This window comes from Phoenix dactylifera, chromosome 4 (assembly GCF_009389715.1).
Source record: "Phoenix dactylifera cultivar Barhee BC4 chromosome 4, palm_55x_up_171113_PBpolish2nd_filt_p, whole genome shotgun sequence".
In the NCBI taxonomy this organism is placed as follows: Eukaryota; Viridiplantae; Streptophyta; class Magnoliopsida; order Arecales; family Arecaceae; genus Phoenix; species Phoenix dactylifera.
In genome coordinates this window covers 29796498-29814151 of record NC_052395.1, presented here as the reverse complement: position 1 = coordinate 29814151, position 17654 = coordinate 29796498, and the positions used below count along the sequence as shown (strand labels likewise).

Here is a 17654-nt window from a genome sequence, read left to right as displayed (position 1 = left end):
ATGCCTACACTTTTACCATACTCATCTGTCTGCAAAATAAAAGAGTATGCGGAATTTTACTTATAGTAGGGGAACAATTTTTAATTCATTGAAAGCTAAATCTTCATTTCTATTCGATCTTTGGCACTGGAACGAAGTCTAGACGAAACCAGGACAACAGCATCCTGCTGCTGCTAGGATTGGCACCAATTGCTAAAACATGCCTCCTGAAATTACTGGAAATAGTTGTCGGTCTCCCCAAAATTCGAGGATGGATCAACAAACAAGATTGATAATAAGGATATCTATCTGAAATTCACATAACATGACACCACCTCCCACATTACAACTAGCTCATTTCTTGCAAGCTTTGCAAGTTACAACACTGATGTTTCGTGTCTGTACAAACAGACACAAAGAACATTACTTCACTCACAGAAGATCAAGTTGCCTAGTAACAATTTTATGATTGTACAAGTTACATGCCCACAGCTACCTGCCAAGTTTTTATTTCAATTTTTCTTGAAGCACTCCAAAGCAGCAAACGACGATACCCCTGCATGACTCCTGCTCGTCGCCACCACCACCACCACCACCCATATTTTCCCTCTTGCCTTCCTCACTATCCTGCATACGCACCTCACCACCATCTCCAACTCATCCGAGATCCCAAATCCCCCATTATCATGATCCAACCTCAGGCCCAATGCCACACCCAATTCCCTCGACATCATAAAGGCATTCAGGTGCTGCTCAGCATTAAAGTGGCCACCTGAGAACAGGCACCCTAAGGCCTAAACCACAAGCTCTCCAGGCACAAGTTACACCGCAAATGTGTCAGGAACCCCCCTACGGCCTCGCCATATCTCCATCTGAGGCATCCAAGATGGCCAGACCAGTCCCCTGCCTTCAGTCCTTTTTAAGAACTCCTCGGGCAATACCTCATCGCGGTGGGCATTGCTCGGCATCGGCAGTTGAATCTTTCATGAGGATGGAGTGCACGAGGCCCGCAACAATGGGGCCCCTCTTAGTTCATGAGAATGAAATGAGTAGTAAAAAGTCTTCCCTTTCTGATTCTCCATGTGGGAAGGTTATACTTGAGGAAGCTCCTCAAAGCAAACATCCGAGTCTGAGGAGACAATGGACTCATTGTAGGTCATGGTGGCGGATGGTCAAGCCATGAGCAAACGTAGGTGGCGTTGCCGGATGGCCAAGCAGGGACTAGATGATGAATTATGAGAACAGTGATGGAGAAGCGGCAGTCTGAACATTCGACAAGTTGACAGTGGAGATCAAATGCCCACATTCCAGGCACCGGCAAGTTGACTCCTTTTGCCTTGCTTCCTCAGTACACAATACAACTTACAGGCATGCTGATAACTGGAGTAAATTAATAAATCAGTGTGCCAGCAGTAATCAGAATGGGCAGGTTCAACTGGAATGGTTCATATAAAAGATGCACAAACCAAATGATCCTTCAGGTTAACCCATCCATGTGGCTGTGTTGGATGAGGACAGAAAACGTTTCAACAAGCTTCAGAAGTGCGTGCCGGCACAGCCCTGAAAACAGACCTTCTACAACAAGAGTCTTGAGTGGAGATGCCCTGTAAAACAAGTCAATAGTCCAGAAACTCTGACGGAGGAATAGAAGAAATACCATGTTCACAGCATCAATAGTTTCAAGCCAAACAATAAAAGACAGCAAAAAGAAAATATGGAAGCAACATTGTATGCCAACCTTCCAAGAATCATGCTTTGCAAATATATAGAACTCAAAGCAGAGGCATTGAGGTTTGTGCCACTGTTATTAATCAATAGCTACCTCTATTAGAAGCATGCCTAGATAAACCTATTCTGTCAAGGCTATAAAAGGTAACGTAATTGATTTAAGTCCATAGTCTGAGACTTGAGATGGTTTCATTCTTGATTAATCACCTGTTCTTATGTTGAAATGTCACTGAATCTGGGTAAAAATTTGGAACAAAGTAATGGGCAAGGATCCTTGTAAAATAACCATACGTATGCCATAGTCAACAAAACTTATTTCATCTATTTGCAGATTGTTTGGTAAGAGCGATTTTCTGGACTAAGGTCAGTTGAATAAAACAGAAAACTACCGGTAAGAGACCACTAAAGCAAATGATTTTAGTCTCTTTAAAGCATTATTGGTCTACAATCAAACTAGTGATTCCAAAATCAATAGTGAGCCATCCAAATCAAATATCCATGCTATTAATTATAATCTACACCTTTACTTATGCCGAGGGATAGAATATGTGCATCACCCTCTGGTTGAAAGTGTCAAGCAATTTTGATGACCCAAAAGGATGATCGTTCAATGGTAGTCCTTTGGATGATCAAATTAGAACCCCTTCATAGGAAGTCAACTGTCTAGCATAAAAGCAGAAAACAAGATATGACCCTTAAGCAAAAGAAAATGTAACCAATTAGGGTGTGCAACATGATTAAGGGAGAGAAAATCAATAATGCATAATAGGATAGAAAATGCAAATGCCCACAATCCCAGCAGAACTAACAAAATAAGTACTCAAAGGAGAGGAAATAAACTAGCCTTTTGGTCACCCAGGTTAAAGATTTTTGTAAATAGAGTTAGAACTAACACGATTGAAGGTGTGCATGCTGTCCTCAGCAAACAAGTGCTCAATAAAAACTGACTCCCATTACCCTTGTTCTGTTGTTCATTCCAATTATATACACCTGCGATTCAATAGCAGTAGAAAACCTATCAGGAAAAGGCCAAAAAAGGAAACAATCTAACCCACAACAAATATAGAAGATATTTTGATGCATGAATCACTTACATCAAGAACGAGACTGACGAGGAAATGGGGGAGAAAGCAGAAAAATGTAATTGCTTGGAAAGCAAGATAACAATGAGGAGAACACATATATTAGCAAAATGGAATAATATATAGAAAAGCATAGTTTATTGCCTGATCATATTTCTCCACTTATCCTTCAAATCAACCTGTTCAATGGAACAATGAATCATTTTTAATGATTTCCTCTAGTAAAGAACAAAAATCAGGTTATGGTTGATAATACGCATTGCTACCTCTGTTCTGTCTTTTAAAATTTCAGGATGGCAACTCTTAATGAATTTCCAGTTTCCCACTCCATGCCTTTACATTTGTCTCAGAAACATACATTAGAAAGCATATCAGCATTGCTCAAGATATTCAAATTAAAAATAATTCAGAGATCATATAAATTATCAACAATTCTTAAGGATGAAAAAATTACAAATAGAACTTTACATGACATATTTCTGTGATTATTCTAAAAGCAAAAAATACCATCCTTTCCAAATTAACATCAGTTGGATACTTATCAAATGATTATCTCAGAGCAAAAAATATATAAAATTCATACCTCTCAACAGCTTTCTTCAAAGTCTCCTCTTCCAGAGAACTCCATTTCCTTTTCGTTCTACGTTTAATGAATGTTTTATTGTCTTCTAATGGTAAAGAAATTTCTCTTCTCTTAGGACTTCGGAAGTGAAGTTTATTTGATGAATTAGGCGAATTTTCAGATGGAGATTCAATGGAATCTTCATCCCACTGCAGAAAAAGAAATAAGAGAGGAAACCATATCTGAGAGTGAAAGCTGAGCATAAAATAAATATTCTGCACATGGTAACTTAAATTTGTATTAATGCATTGGCATGGTCCAAGTGCTGAAGGATTAACGATGCACAGTTTTTACAAATTTCTACTCTTAACATTCCCAGATGAAAAAAAAAATCCATATATCAGATAAGCAGCAAATTAACGGGGGAAAAATTGATTAACATTACTCATAAAGATACATGTGTATGTTTCCAAACTACCCATTTTTTCCCTTCCAGAGTTGCAATATTATATTTAGTTATAAGGCCAAATGTATGCCACACCTGTTAAACAGATCGTTCATATCACAAGTGATGGTGCCAAAAACTTGCATGTCACATAAGTGGTACATGATATAGAGAAACAATCAAAGAAAATAATAAGAACATGAATATAACATAAAAAAGAAAAAAAAAGAATCTTTATATTATGCCGATTTCATAAAGAACAAGCATCATTATTTTCCAAATCTCCATGAGAACAGAAACATGAATAAATTTCCTGTTACTCCAATCCTAACCATAATGACAACTCAACTACCAAGAGCTTTTCCAAAATTTGGGTTCACAAATCCTTCCTTGTTAGCCTGTTATTCAACTTGAGGGTTACTTTTGTCAACACAAGCATATTTCAAGGACATTCTTGCACCATCCATTTGAGTGATCTTATGCCCATCTCTTCACAATTGTCCTGACACAAATTCAAGAACCACTCCAAATCAAGTCCCTTTAAGAATTCCACTGAACATGGTCATATCATCCTGATCAAGTTTCCATCACTTTGTTGCTGGATTGGCACGATTTCTGTGCTTCTTCTAATGTTTTCATTCCCCACCATGCCCTTTGTCTAGATGATATATTAATATACTTGTGCACTAGGGCTTTCTTTATTGTCCACATTTTGAAAGACATATCGTTACAAGTCATAGAGTCATTGTATAAAGTGCTAGGTCTCAAAGGCATTTGTCAATCACATAAGAACTTGATGCCAGCCCATTTTATCAATCTCTCCATGCTGCCATATACCAATTTCATGTTCAAGCTTATCCACAGCCAGCAAATTGCTTGCACACAAAGGCTCTACTTGATATGGATATCAATAATTTGTTCGTCAATGACAGCTACACTTGCGTATCGAGCAGGCCGGTTTCAGCCCCATATATAACCAAAATTAGCCAAGCCCGACCAGGCTTGGGCTTTAGGCTTACTTTCCCGGTCCGAGCCTGGTAGCTTTGGACATCGAATTGGGCCTCACACTTTTCGGATTTCTGCGGCAACAAGCGGGGGAGTGGACGACGCGACGGCAGCGAGCGGGGGAGCGGACGATGCGACGGCAGCAAGCGAGGGAGTAGATAACGCAATGAGGCGGTGAGGAGGCACAATGAGGCAAGAAGGCAATGGGATTAGGGATTTAAGGGATAGGTTAGACATGTAATTTTGTAAAACTCTAAGGGTATTTAAGGGATATCATATACTATATATACAATATATTTATTAATTTAAATAATCGGGCTCAGGTCGAGCGTGGGCCGAGTTGATGCAAACCTGAGCCCGGCCCGTTTAAAGGACAGGCTCAAATTCTGGCCTGGTCCAGCCCGTTGGGCTGAAAAATCAGACCCAAGCCTGTCCAAAACACACCGGCTTAGGCAAGCCACCTAGTTTTTGAGCAGGTCTAATTGACAAGCATAAAGCAATATGGCTTAGTATAAACCAGGGTGTAAGCTAATCATGTACTCAATTTTTCATGCAAGTATCACCATTTGACTTTGGTCTTTAATACATGATCTTGAAATTTAAATGCCACCTTTAAGTACACCTTCATTCTTGAGGCCCACAAAACTTTAGTACACTCCAATGCTTCTCAAGATACTCTTGCATATGTTTCTCCAAGTTACTAAAGAAAATATGCAGCATCTTATTCATCTTTCTATCTTTCCACTTGTTGCCTAAAAAAACTAGCCTCCAGTGCAGACCTGCCTGGCATAAAGCCAAGCAACATGAGTTTAGAATATATTACTGCATACAATGGAAAAGGGTAATTCATACATTTAATTGGCTCTAAGAAATTAGAAAATCCATTCATTAAGCAGGAGCCAAGTGAAAGCAAACAATCATTTGAAAAATTCGATATCCACTTCTTAATCCATAACTGTCAGATTATGAGAATAACAATTTATGAAGCCTGCTGAACTATAATGAACCTAAGCATATAAATTCCAAGAGTTTTTATCTAGATAATACAGACATTCCTTGTATAAATCAAACACCAATTCTTCTTTAGTCATTATACAAAATAGAATCTTATAATTTATTAATAAGACAACATTATTATACTAAAATGGACAAGCGATATTTGCTACCATATCATATATTCATGGCTAAACATTTCCACTGCAATCCACAACTTACAATAGCAGCGCCAGTGTTTCTAGAAGTAAATCAGATGACAACTGATAAAGTATTCAAACCACCTGGCTAGAGAAACGAGTCCATCCAGTTTGAGGTTGATTTCACTATAAAAGACTGCTGACTCCCTCTCTTCTCTAGCACCCAACCTGCCCCCATCCCACACACTCCATCCTTTCTCAGCCATAACTCACCCCCACATTGGGCAATATACATTTTCCAAGTCCTTGCCTGGGCTGCAGGACCTAAAGAACCTGCTTAAAACCATCAGGTTCATAGGGTCTTTTCGAAAATCTTCAACTTAGCTGGGACAAAAATCTATGCGCTCCCTAACACCAGACAGGCCAAACAATCCAATCAGGCTTACAAACATTGATGTTAGCGGACCGGTTTTCCACTGGTATAGTCCTATGTTATCTAAAACTCATAACCAGTTTATAGTAAATCTAACAACATATGATACTTCCATATATGTTACTTAGACATGTGAACTCACATAACCTACTGCACACTTAAAACTAAATTATGGAAGCAAAGCTACCGGAAAATGATTCTATGCGCATTGTGGCCACCCAAATGAAAATAAGGTCATTTATGTATTATAAAATTCAGTTAGAAACATAATAGGTCAGCATAATAACAGGCGGGAAATCATCACCTCAAATGTACGAGCAGTTCGGTTCCGATCCACTAAACTTGGCTTCGGTGCACCAGCGCAATCCTTCTTGTCCCTGGTAGAGGTACTGGTACCAGGATTGCCATCTTTAGTACCCTTGTCAACAAAAGATAAAGATGCCCTCTCTCGGTTCTCTTCCACATGCTCCAAATCAGATGGACCTTGATTCATAAGACTGGGATGAGCCATTGCATCATGGTCATTGTAGGGCCCCTTGCCAGTACCTTCATTGACAGAAAACACCGGATTTGAGCCCATCTGATCTTGATTGTCTTCCATATTATCTAAATTAGCCGGCAAAACACCTGATCTAGACAAAATTTTCATTTTTATAACTTCGGCGGCGGCGGCAGGCAAGTGAACAAATTCGTCAGAAGAGCATCCACCTTGTTCAGGTGCATCCTTGTCCCTACCCAGCACACTCTCCTCATGCTTGTCTAGCATATATACAAAAACCAGCATTTATTTAACAAAAAGATCCTCAAATTTCAGTAAAATTAAGAAAGCATGGTGAGTATGGAAAATAGCAAACACGATATGTTCTCAGAAGTTCATAGAAAGTTAGCAATGAACTAATTTTTCAAGCTAATTCAACAAATTACTTGTAGGCAACACAGAAAACTAACCAAATTCCAGAAATCTAGATGTTTTTGCTCTATCACCATCGGGTAGACCTTCGCGTCTCCCATGTTCCCCCTGAATGGCCAATAAATTTAGCAAAATTTCATACAATTCCACCACAGAGCCGTCCCTCCCAGTTCTTGAACTCCTTCTCCACTCCTCGCCGACCGCCTTCGCCATGCGCTCAAGATAAGGAGGCCCCATCTCCTTATCGGCCTCGTCCAAATAAACCCTAACCGCGTCCAAAGCCGCCTTCTTGGTGTCCCTCCCCATGAGACCGACCCTCACGATGGGGTTCACGACGGCCTCCTCCATCTCCCTCCTCGCCTCCCCCAGCGCCGGCGAGACGAGGCCGGCGGCCTCTGACCTCTCGAGATCAGCGACCCGGCAGTTCCAGATCCGGTTGACGGCGTCGAAGAAGTCCTCGCCGTGGTCGTCATCGGAGCGCTCGCGGAGGAAGCAGGCGGTGCACTCGACGGCGACGGCAGCGTAGGCGGCAGCGAGGGAGTCAGAGGGGGCGTCGGCGCCGGCGGAGCGGTCGAGCTCCTCGATAAGCTCGAGAGAGAGGAGAGTGCGGCCGGAGAGGCAGGGGCGGGAGAGATCGGAGGAGAGGCGGCGGAGAAGGAGGGTCTTTTTAAGACGAGGGGGGACGGGGGAAGGGAGGGGGAGGGCGAAGAGGAGCCCGTTCGCCACCCAGTCGTCGACGGGCTGGCGCAGGACGAACTCGAGGATCCACGAGGTTACGCGCGGGTGCATCGAAGACGGTTTAGTAGGTGAGGGTGGGTTGTTTAAGAGGCGACGCAGGGCGGAAGGGAGGCGTTCGGGTTTTAATCGAATGGCGAGGGTCTGGCTTCCCTTAGAAGCCAGAAGACTGCAGTTCAATAGATGAAGGAGAACGCAGTAAGGGACCACGTGTTAATTTTAATTCCACTTGTTTTCTTCGCACTGATAGACACTGTACATATGATTAAAATTATTTATATCCCCTGCACGTATCCCAGATTATTTCTGGCTCCATCGATCTAGAATGATTGTGTTGTAGTTAATAACTTAGAAGACGGAGGGAGGAGGCTTCTAGTTGCCTAAGAAGCTGAAAAGCCGTACGTTCGACGTGTCAACCCTGTAAGTGTCGCTTAAGATTCGATAGTTGATTTCTAAGACATACTCAGCTACCGTTTTAGTTGATGGGATACATCTGTGCCTACGGCGAACGATTTGAATTAAAATCTCCAACACCGGTTTAGAGGGACTTGGATCCTCTTCCGTTCCGACTTGACTAAATCATGGCGTCAATTATGGACGGTCGTGATTGAAATACAGACCATTCTTAGTTCAAGTTGGGACAGGGGATCCTCTTCCGTTCCGACTAGGACTGTCATCGCATCAATTATGGACTGTCGTGATTGAAATACAGATCATTCTTAGTTCGAGTTGGGACAGGGGAAGATTCCAGTGTGTTGGAGAGACTAGAGAGGAATTTTGAGCTATCTTTCGAGGTTCAAACGTCAAGTGGCTGAATATAGCTGACATAAGTGGTATTCATACCTTTATAGCATACATGGATAAAGAAATTCCAGAATCGTAGCTTTCTTTCCCTTTTCCTTTTCTTCTTCTTTTTTTTTTTTTTTTGATATAATAGCTGCTCACACTACTCTAGCGTGCGCACAACCAATAGAGTCAAGAAAGAGAAAATGACACAGCATTGGAGGGGCATCCCTCAACTGTAGCTCCGGAGTGCTGGGCTACATATGTGGCGATCTAGTCCGTGGCCATGTTCGTCTTGCGGTACATATGTATGGCTCGAAAGGCGCTACAGTCCGCTGCCAACTATCGGATATCACAAAGCAGAGGGTTATTATCCCTCTCCGCCCCTCACCCCATATCCAGTCAATCACCGTCGCTGAGTCCCCCTCCAGAAGGATATGCTTAGCCTGCAACACCTGTCTCGCATAGGTGATGCCCTCCCATGCTGCTCTGAGCTCCCCCCAACAGCTGTCAATCCGACGGTGCTCCATCCCCGAGCAGCAATCAGTCTAGAGTGATGACTCAAAAGTGGTGATTTACCGCTTTAAGCAAATCCAACACACAATAACGAGCCAATATATTTCCAGCTGACCATCACAAGGTTATAAAAGACTTATCTTACTATAAACATAAAAATTGAGGGATAAGATTTATTATCCATAATAGATAACATAAACTGAGAAAGTATCAAACATAACTTTTTGTCATTGCATAATAGCTATTGCTTGCTAAAGAAAGAATTGTCATTTCTTGAAATTTTTGAGTTTTGGTCCTTCCTTTGATAGTTAAAGTTTCTTAAATTTGTAAGGGTGAAAGTGGACCAGTTAATATCCATCCAAATTTGATTTCGTATCCAAATCTATTTGGATATGGATAGAAATTTAAGCATTCGTATCCATATCCGTCAAAGAAAAATAGATGCGGATATGGATAGATAACTTTTCAGTCCGTATCCGAATATCTGATTCTATTTGCAATCCTATTTAGTTTTATATGCAACTTATTAACTTTTAATGATAATATACAACACATTAACATGTTATTTATTTAATATACCATCCACTTAGTAATATCTTTGATTCATTGGTCATAAAGTTTAATTATCCAACTCCGTATGTATCTCCATGCTTCTAGTATCCGATTTGCATCCGATTCATTTAAAACAAATGTGAATATAAATTTTTACATATGATTAATATCTGTATCCATATTTCGTCAGACGAAACAAATATAGATATGAATATACTAGTATCCGATCCGGTTTCGGCCCTACAAATTTGTCTAGATAATGTTTCAGAATCTTAAGTGAGACAAAAGGATGGTATCAATGATCTACAAAGTAGAGGCTGTACAATTACAAATTCCTATAATGGGATAAGTGATCAGAAGTTGGTTGAAGCATAAGTACTATATGAGTATCATGATGCCTTAAAACTGAAAATGTATTTTGATAGGATGTATAATTGTACATATAAAGAATCTACATTGAAGAATGTTGTATAGGTGCAACCTCTAAATTATACACGCACAATGTGGTCATATCTGGTCAGCTTGTTTTTTATTGCATATAAATAGACAAACAAGAGAAATTATGCATACAACCAAGACAGTTGTTGTCCAAACATTGAATTACTGGCAACTTATTTGCTTTACATCTGGCATTTGGTGCATTCTCCTGTGATTTTCAAGAAACATTATAATAGTTTATGGGAGGATCCTAACTTGGCCAGTATCAGCATGGTAGCTTGCTTTATGTTAAACACATGACTTCATTGCTTCCATACAGGCAACAAGACTTGCTAGAGTTAAGTTGCTCAAATAAAAAAAAGGCAGTGGGTAACCTGGCATCATGGTTAGAACATTCTGCAGCGAAATATGAGCGGACCCATACCATGCCCTGCGTAGCCTCTGTGTAGGATGCAAAAGAAGAATTCAGTCTGGTCGCCTCTAGCTTCACATATCCTGGAAGCAATATGATATGGGCCACTTCTGGTCAATTCACACCGATGCATAGAATTCTTGTCTCACACTGGTGATTGTGCTGCTTGATGTGTGTCATATGGCATGGTATGCTGCACAGTGGTGTTTCAATTTGATAGCGCCACAAGTTGGCATGTGATGTGCTTGGGACTTACCTATAAAATAATGTCATCTCTTCTTGTAGTCATGCAGCGATCTTCAGCGTAGGATCCTTCAAAAACAGAGAGATTTCAGATATCGTTTAAGTAGCAGCTAGTGAAAGAAAAATCGTATTGCTTCAAACTTTAGGAACTAAGGGGGCATTAGATAGCATTAGTGAATTCAACATCGTAAAGCTGGCAAGCAAACATGGCACATGATAGAATCAGAAAAACAAACATGGTTGCATGGAGGACTGCAATAGCATAACTTTTTTTTTCATGGCATGTTTGACATGACTCTAGAGATTTGCTCTAATGAAGCTCAACAATATGGCGACTGAACTTGCTCCAAATGCTTGAGGTCTGAAGTTATGGTATAATGTAGTGCCATTGGGAACAGAAAAAATGATCCGACAAATGAGATCAAATTATACCATGACTAGAGATAGCAGCCTGGCAGGTTTTTTCGGATATCCGACCCATCCCGAAACCTAATAAGACCCATTTAGCAAGACCCTATAGGGTTTGGGAAGGGTTTAGGATTTAAAATTAAAACCCATTAGGATTTGAGTTTGGGATTTGACTTTTAGATACCTGCTAATTATATATTAATATATACATTTTTTATAAAATTTTACAAAAATATATATACAATAAAGAGGTGAGGGGATTATGGACTTAATGCTGGTATTGTGGATTATGGTTGTTTGTTCAAGTTTGAATTGGAAGTTCGATATATTATTAATTTATACTTGATGTTAGTTATATTCGAATCATTATGCAAAGTTCTTTCCTTCTATATTAGTTATATTTGAGTCATTATGCAAAAGTCTTTCCCTTTGTCCCCCCACCCCTTCTTTTATTTTTTTTTATAATTCTGGATCAAGTACCCGACCCGACCCGTCCCAAATAATCCGATCCAAATAAAGATTAATCGGGTGGGTTTAGGTACCCAACAGATTTACCCTTTTTGATGGATGGGTTAGGAATTTTTGAGCAAATTTTTAATCGGATTTGAGACGGATTCTAGTAGGATTTTAAACGGGTTTGGATACGAATAGGACAAATTTTACGGGTAGTATACCTGTTACCATTCCGAACCACGACAAGAGGTTTACAATATATTTGAGTGTCCTAATAGTAATATGCCAGGATCCAAACTCTATGGTAAGTAAAGACCACCATTAATATTTTAGTTGGCCATCTGTATGTGAAGTAGAAAGCATTGATGTTTGGCCCATCAAGCAACTCACATACATCAGTAAGTTGACAAATCTGATTTTATATTATGGAAAAAGTAGAGGTATAGAATCATGGTATATGTAAGGACTAAGGGCTATGATATGGTGCAAATAATCGCTTCAGTGAATTTGATAGGCTTGTCCATATAACATCAATGGATAAATATGTCGTAACAATATAGTTACTAAACAAATTGAATGCATAACATAACAAAGATGCATGAAAACATATAAATGTTGCATAATGCAAATACCTACATATACAAATCTCAATGTTCTCCAAATTAAGGTTGCAAGCATTTGTCAAATGTAATTGTTTGTATCACAAAATGATTTGCAGTTTATGGAAAATGCACCATTAATGATGAACTAATTTGCCAGCCAGTTTTAATGTTTTCCTTCAAGAGTGGCTACTAGTAGTCCAAACCTGCAGTACTTAACAGAAAATTAAGATTTAATACTTACTCTGGTTTTAGAGGCAATTACCATCCGCTTCATTTCCAATCCAGAAATGAGCAGCAACTAGTCTCAAAGAAACTGTAAAATTTTAGAGAAGTCATCATAAGGATGCAGGGGCGTAAAATCGAGGAATTTGTAGTTGATATAACCCCAGACGTACATTTTCATCAGTCGCAGGAAGGCCCTGACCATGCTCCAAATCTGTACTTTGTTGAGTCCATTTTCCAGAAAATTCCTTCTATTACTTCTGTATCTGCATTAGAAAATGCAAGAATTTGCTTAATCTTGATCCAATCTGCAAAGCAACCTCTCCTATTCTTCTCTTGCAAGTCATTAAATACTCTCAACCTTGCTCCAGCCCAGCACTTTCTTGAGTCCCATTTTATCAACTTTTCTTCTGATTTCAGATGCGTCAGTCCATCTTCCAGCCTCCATACACATGTTTGACAATAGCACATGGTATCCACAATGCAAAGGATCCAACTCAAACAGTTTTTTAGCTGCTGCCAGCCCTACTTCCAAATTTCCATGAATCCGGCAAGCCCCCAGTAAGGCACCCCAAGCATCTGCCCCTGGATTTATCGGCATTTTCTCCAAAGCTTCATATGCCTCTTTAATTAGTCTGCCACGGCTAAGAAGGTCAATATAGGCTGCATAATGCTCTCTCCGTGTCAAGAATGAGTAAGCACAAGTCATCAGATCAAAATAGTGCCGGCCCTTCTCTACATCTCTAGCATGGCTACAGGCTGATATAAGTATGAGAAAAGTAACCGTATTAGGATTTAGCCCTGACTGCTGCATTTGGGAAAAGAGTTTGCCAACTTCCCCTGCATGTCCATGCATGCCATAGCCCTGAATCATGGAATTCCAAGATACTTCTGTCTTAGAGTTCATGTTATCAAATATCAATCTAGCCAAGCTTAAGTCACCACACTTTGCATATACATCTAGCAGTGAAGTTCCAACAAATAGATCAGATTCATACCCAGCTTTCATTATGATTGCATGAAGCCACATAATGCAATTCAATGAACCAAGACTTGCGGAGACCCGAAGAACACAGAGCAGTGTGATCGAGTCTGGCGCTACATTGTTTAGCTTCATCGCATGAAAAACTGATATAGCCTTGTCCACTAGGCCACGACAAGAATACTCCGCAATCATTGTATTCCAGGTAGCTGTTCCGACTTTGCTAGCGCTATTAAACACTGCACTTGCCTTGTCAACATCACCTAATCTTGCATGCATAGATATAAGGGAATTAGCAATGAACTCATCACTACTGAGACCAGTTTCGATCGCAAATTTGTGAATGTAGTTCCTTTCACTATCATACCCTCTCTGAGCAATGGCTTCTATAACTCCCACAACAGTTGTTGCATCTAGTATGGGACCATCATGCTGCTGCATAAGATGGAAAAGCTGCAATGATGCCCTGGGAAAGCCATTCTCATGACAAACATGTATCATTGTGTTCCATGTCACTATATTCCGACATGGCATTCTTGAAAACAACCAGCAAGCAGCATTTAAAAGTCCACACTTAGCATACATGTCTATTAATGATGTCCCAACAAAAACATCAGACTCAAACTTATTCCTGATTACGTATCCATGAATAGCTTTACCCAAGCTCAAATTTAATTGTTGGGTACAAACAGACAGGGTACTCACAAGGGTGACAGCATCTAACATGCATGCCTTGTTTAGCATGCAGCCAAGGAGTTCTACTGCTTCAGAGAAATAACCATGGTGGGCATATAGTGAAAGCATGGTGTTCCAGCAAACAGTGGCATCACTCCTTTCAGATACCACGCAATCTAAGATTCTGTGAGCAAATTCAAGTTCAGAGCAGTCACCATAAGCAGCAATAAGGGAACTAGAGACAAAAATATCAGAATCAAATCCCATAACTATAATGAGGCAATGGAGACATATAACATGTTTTATACACCCTCCCAATAGCCTGATAGCTTGTAAAGCACTCACCAGCAGTTGAGAATTTAGTTCAAGCTCAATAAAACGCATGCAACGAATCAAGGCCAGAACTTTCTCAGGACACTTGATCTGAGAATAACCATTCACTAGAATATTCCAAGAGACCACGTTTCTCTCTTGCATCTTATCAAACAAAGACTGCCCTGACTCCACCTTTCCACACTTGCAGTACATCAGAAGCAGAGTATTCTCAGCGTAAACATCCATGGCGATTCCCATCTTAACCAAAAGTGCATGGATCAACTGCCCATCATGGAAAGCATCTTTTCCTATCTGAGCACATGCCTGCAGCGCTGTCTCGAGGGTGACAAGGTCCGGACACAGCCCTTGCTCCCTCAGTAGATGAAACATTTCCAGAGCTCTCCATCCATTTCCACTTTGCATGTACCCCGATATCATTGCATTCCAAGACACAATGTCTCTTCGTGGCATTCTATCAAAAATCCTCTTGGAAATATGAAACTCGCCAGCCTTGTTATAGTAAACAATAAGAGAATTCCCCAAGAAACTGCCAGCAAGCTCATGCTGCCGAACAGCATAAGCATGAATGGACCTCCCGAGCCTCTCATCTCCGAACCCGCAGCGCACCTGAAGCAAAATCGAGAGCGTCAGTGAATTGGGCTTCGTGCCACAACAACCCATCCAGGAAAACAAAGATAGCGCCGCATCCGCATACCCATTACGAGCATAACTGGATAGCATCGCATTCCAAGCACCGACATCTCTTTCATGAATTTGATCAAACAACTTGCGAGCGCCCTCAACATCCCTGCACTTTGAGAGCATATCAACTAAGGCCGTAGCGACCAAGATGTCATCTTGGAAGCCGGATTTGAGGATGTGGCCGTGAAGGGAGAGTCCGAGAGGATGGGAGGGGAGTGTGGCCGACGCCTTGAGGAGGAGGAGGTAGGTGGGTCTGTCGGGCTTCAAGGCTTGTTCTCTAGATATATGGACGAAGAGAGAGAGGAGACTTGAGTAATCTCCAGCCCGGGAGCGGGCTCTCAATCGGGAGTAGAAGGAGAATGGGATATGAGAGCATTGGATTGAATAGAAGAAGGAAGCAAGAGTGGGGCACAGGCGAAGATGGATGGGTAGGCACTTGGAGAGAGGTCTGGAGAAGGTGGCTTTCATGCCCAGCTTTCAAAGTTCAAACGATTCGTTGCGTAGACGAGGGAGCGTAACATCGCTCGAGCACGGATGTTTTGTGAAGCTAGGGTGGTAAAATGTCGTAGAAAAGATATAAAACTATTGCCAATATAACTACTAAATATTTTCTAATCACTGGAAATGAAACGTTCTGAAAAGTAGACGACTGTTTATGGGTTTTGTTTGATGATTCTGGTGGGCTAGGCTGTGTTGATTCATCTACATTGAAGACTTAACCTTGAGATTGGTAGCTGATTTGGACATTTAATTATTCAATAATATTTTTATCGAAGCTACATGGTTGTTGTTAAGTGCATGGGAGCAACTCTCTTATCCTATGAAAAGAGCGAATTGACGCAACTTGAATTTTTTTTGCGAGTCATGATGATTCTGTTGATTGTGGAGTTGTCAAATTAAAAATTAGGAATCTAACAAACCATTCGTGTGTGCTTCGACCAGCACCTTAACTATATTATCAAAGTGATCTACCAAAAACATTAACTATTGAATTGATTAAGCTCATGAAATTTCGAAGGCAAATGAAACTAATACAAGTACACTATGCATTATATACAAAACAAGATTACTTGTGCCCAAGTCACCAATATATCTGTTGTTTGCCTATGACTCATGTATGGATGTAATGTTGTTTAACTCCAACTCTAGCCATCTATGACTCATGTATAGACTTATTTTTCACCTTATATAACAAATAGCTCAAAATTGCTTGCCATTTGAATGTAAAAATATGAACCACCTTTCCAAATATGTGTTTGTTTATATTTAATTACTTTTTATCTAAAACGTAGCAAGACATGAATCTTCAATCAAAAATAAGAGTGCACAACAGCATACCTTAGAATGGGTTCAATAACTCTCCTTTTCTAATTGGTTAATAAAAAAATAATCTTTTAGCTAATAATATCTTTTATATTATAATTCTAAATTTTTAATCACCGGGATGAATTGCAATGTCAAGTATCGCTATCTTGAGTTTCTAAACCAAAACAACTTCTCAATGCATATGGTTTATTCTAAGTCAAAACCTCTTCTCGATGCATATAGTTTCTAAGCATCTATATTTATCGCATCATCGCTTGAATTATTAGCCTGATATAAAAGATAGATGGTTGGGGAATAGACTAACGCCACCAACTTGTTCGTATATTACACTAAATCCCTAACCGATAATTTTATGATGATTTGACAGGTGATAGGTTTTAGTGCTAATTTACTAATAAAAAATAAAATATTTTTTTGCATATATATCTGTATGAATATCTTTCCAAAATTGATATTTGCATATATAACCTTATCAAATATTTATTTTGCGTGTGTATTTTTCTTTTTCTTACATATGTGCCATACCATTTAATGTTGTCAAGAAATTAGCAGTTTAAAATTAAAAATAGCTAAAATACCCTTAATGGGTAGACATGCCAAAAAAATATTTATAAGAGTATAAACATAAATAACAACTTTACGAGAATATTCAGACAATTTCACATATTTAGAAGGGTTACAAGCACAAAAAATTAACTTTATTTTTTTTATTTCAACTTGTTTTAACACTCGAATTTGTTTAATATCTGCTCCTCAATATTTTTCGTAAAAATATTGCTCAAGAAAAAAATTGATTCGATAATTAGATAACAAAAAGAGTTATGCAAGTTCTTTCGCTAATTATGAAATTATTCAACTGTATTCTTCTTTATTTATAACAACTACTTTATCTTATTTCATCGAAACATAGCTTGTAATATTTATTATTATAGATGCATATATAAGGATTTGTATTAGAATATAAAAAAAATTAGAATCTCTTAAAGGCATGCGATAGATTGCAATGATCAAGC

General features: G+C 39.6%; 2 protein-coding genes across 15 annotated transcripts; both read right to left on the bottom strand.

Moving 5' to 3' along the window:
• Positions 1 to 251: 251 nt before the first annotated feature.
• On the bottom strand, positions 252 to 8188 carry LOC103721807. 9 transcript variants are annotated; one of them, XM_039126083.1, is made up of 8 exons: positions 7316 to 8186; positions 6672 to 7126; positions 3373 to 3560; positions 3056 to 3122; positions 2802 to 2968; positions 2603 to 2697; positions 1446 to 1583; positions 252 to 1359 (listed from the first exon to the last, which is right to left on the bottom strand). In XM_039126083.1, exons 1-5 carry the CDS (start codon positions 8064 to 8066, stop codon positions 2927 to 2929), a joined length of 1503 nt encoding a protein of 500 aa, XP_038982011.1. In that variant the 5' UTR covers positions 8067 to 8186; the 3' UTR covers positions 252 to 1359; positions 1446 to 1583; positions 2603 to 2697; positions 2802 to 2926. The 9 variants fall into 9 exon arrangements, with proteins under 9 accessions (XP_038982011.1, XP_038982009.1, XP_038982010.1 ...); XM_039126081.1 differs by having other exon boundaries at positions 2601 to 2697; positions 2934 to 2968; positions 7316 to 8185; XM_039126082.1 differs by having other exon boundaries at positions 252 to 1583; positions 2601 to 2697.
• A 107-nt stretch (positions 8189 to 8295) lies between these two features.
• LOC103707170 (pentatricopeptide repeat-containing protein At1g11290, chloroplastic-like) lies at positions 8296 to 15979 on the bottom strand. Of its 6 annotated transcripts, XM_039126077.1 has the most exons (4): positions 12661 to 15978; positions 10970 to 11025; positions 10676 to 10796; positions 8296 to 9421 (listed from the first exon to the last, which is right to left on the bottom strand). In XM_039126077.1, the coding sequence occupies exon 1, from the start codon at positions 15781 to 15783 to the stop codon at positions 12988 to 12990; it is 2796 nt and encodes a 931-aa protein (XP_038982005.1). In that variant the 5' UTR covers positions 15784 to 15978; the 3' UTR covers positions 8296 to 9421; positions 10676 to 10796; positions 10970 to 11025; positions 12661 to 12987. The 6 variants fall into 6 exon arrangements, with proteins under 6 accessions (XP_038982005.1, XP_017698301.2, XP_026660486.2 ...); XM_017842812.3 differs by having other exon boundaries at positions 10676 to 11025; XM_026804685.2 differs by having other exon boundaries at positions 8296 to 9343; positions 10676 to 11025.
• Positions 15980 to 17654: the final 1675 nt, after the last annotated feature.

Bases quoted from the DNA above. Each gene is read 5' to 3' on its own strand.
- LOC103721807 (XM_039126078.1), bottom strand. From the start codon at position 8,066: ATGCACCCGCGCGTAACCTCGTGGATCCTCGAGTTCGTCCTGCGCCAG. The intron at 7,127-7,315 runs GTTAGTTTTCTG...TATATATGCTAG, and splicing joins ATCTAGATTTCTGGAATTTG to ACAAGCATGAGGAGAGTGTG. The intron at 1,584-3,372 runs GTATGAATTTTA...CTTGTTTTACAG, and splicing joins TTGAAGAAAGCTGTTGAGAG to GGCATCTCCACTCAAGACTC.
- LOC103707170 (XM_017842812.3), bottom strand. From the start codon at position 15,783: ATGAAAGCCACCTTCTCCAGACCTCTCTCCAAGTGCCTACCCATCCAT.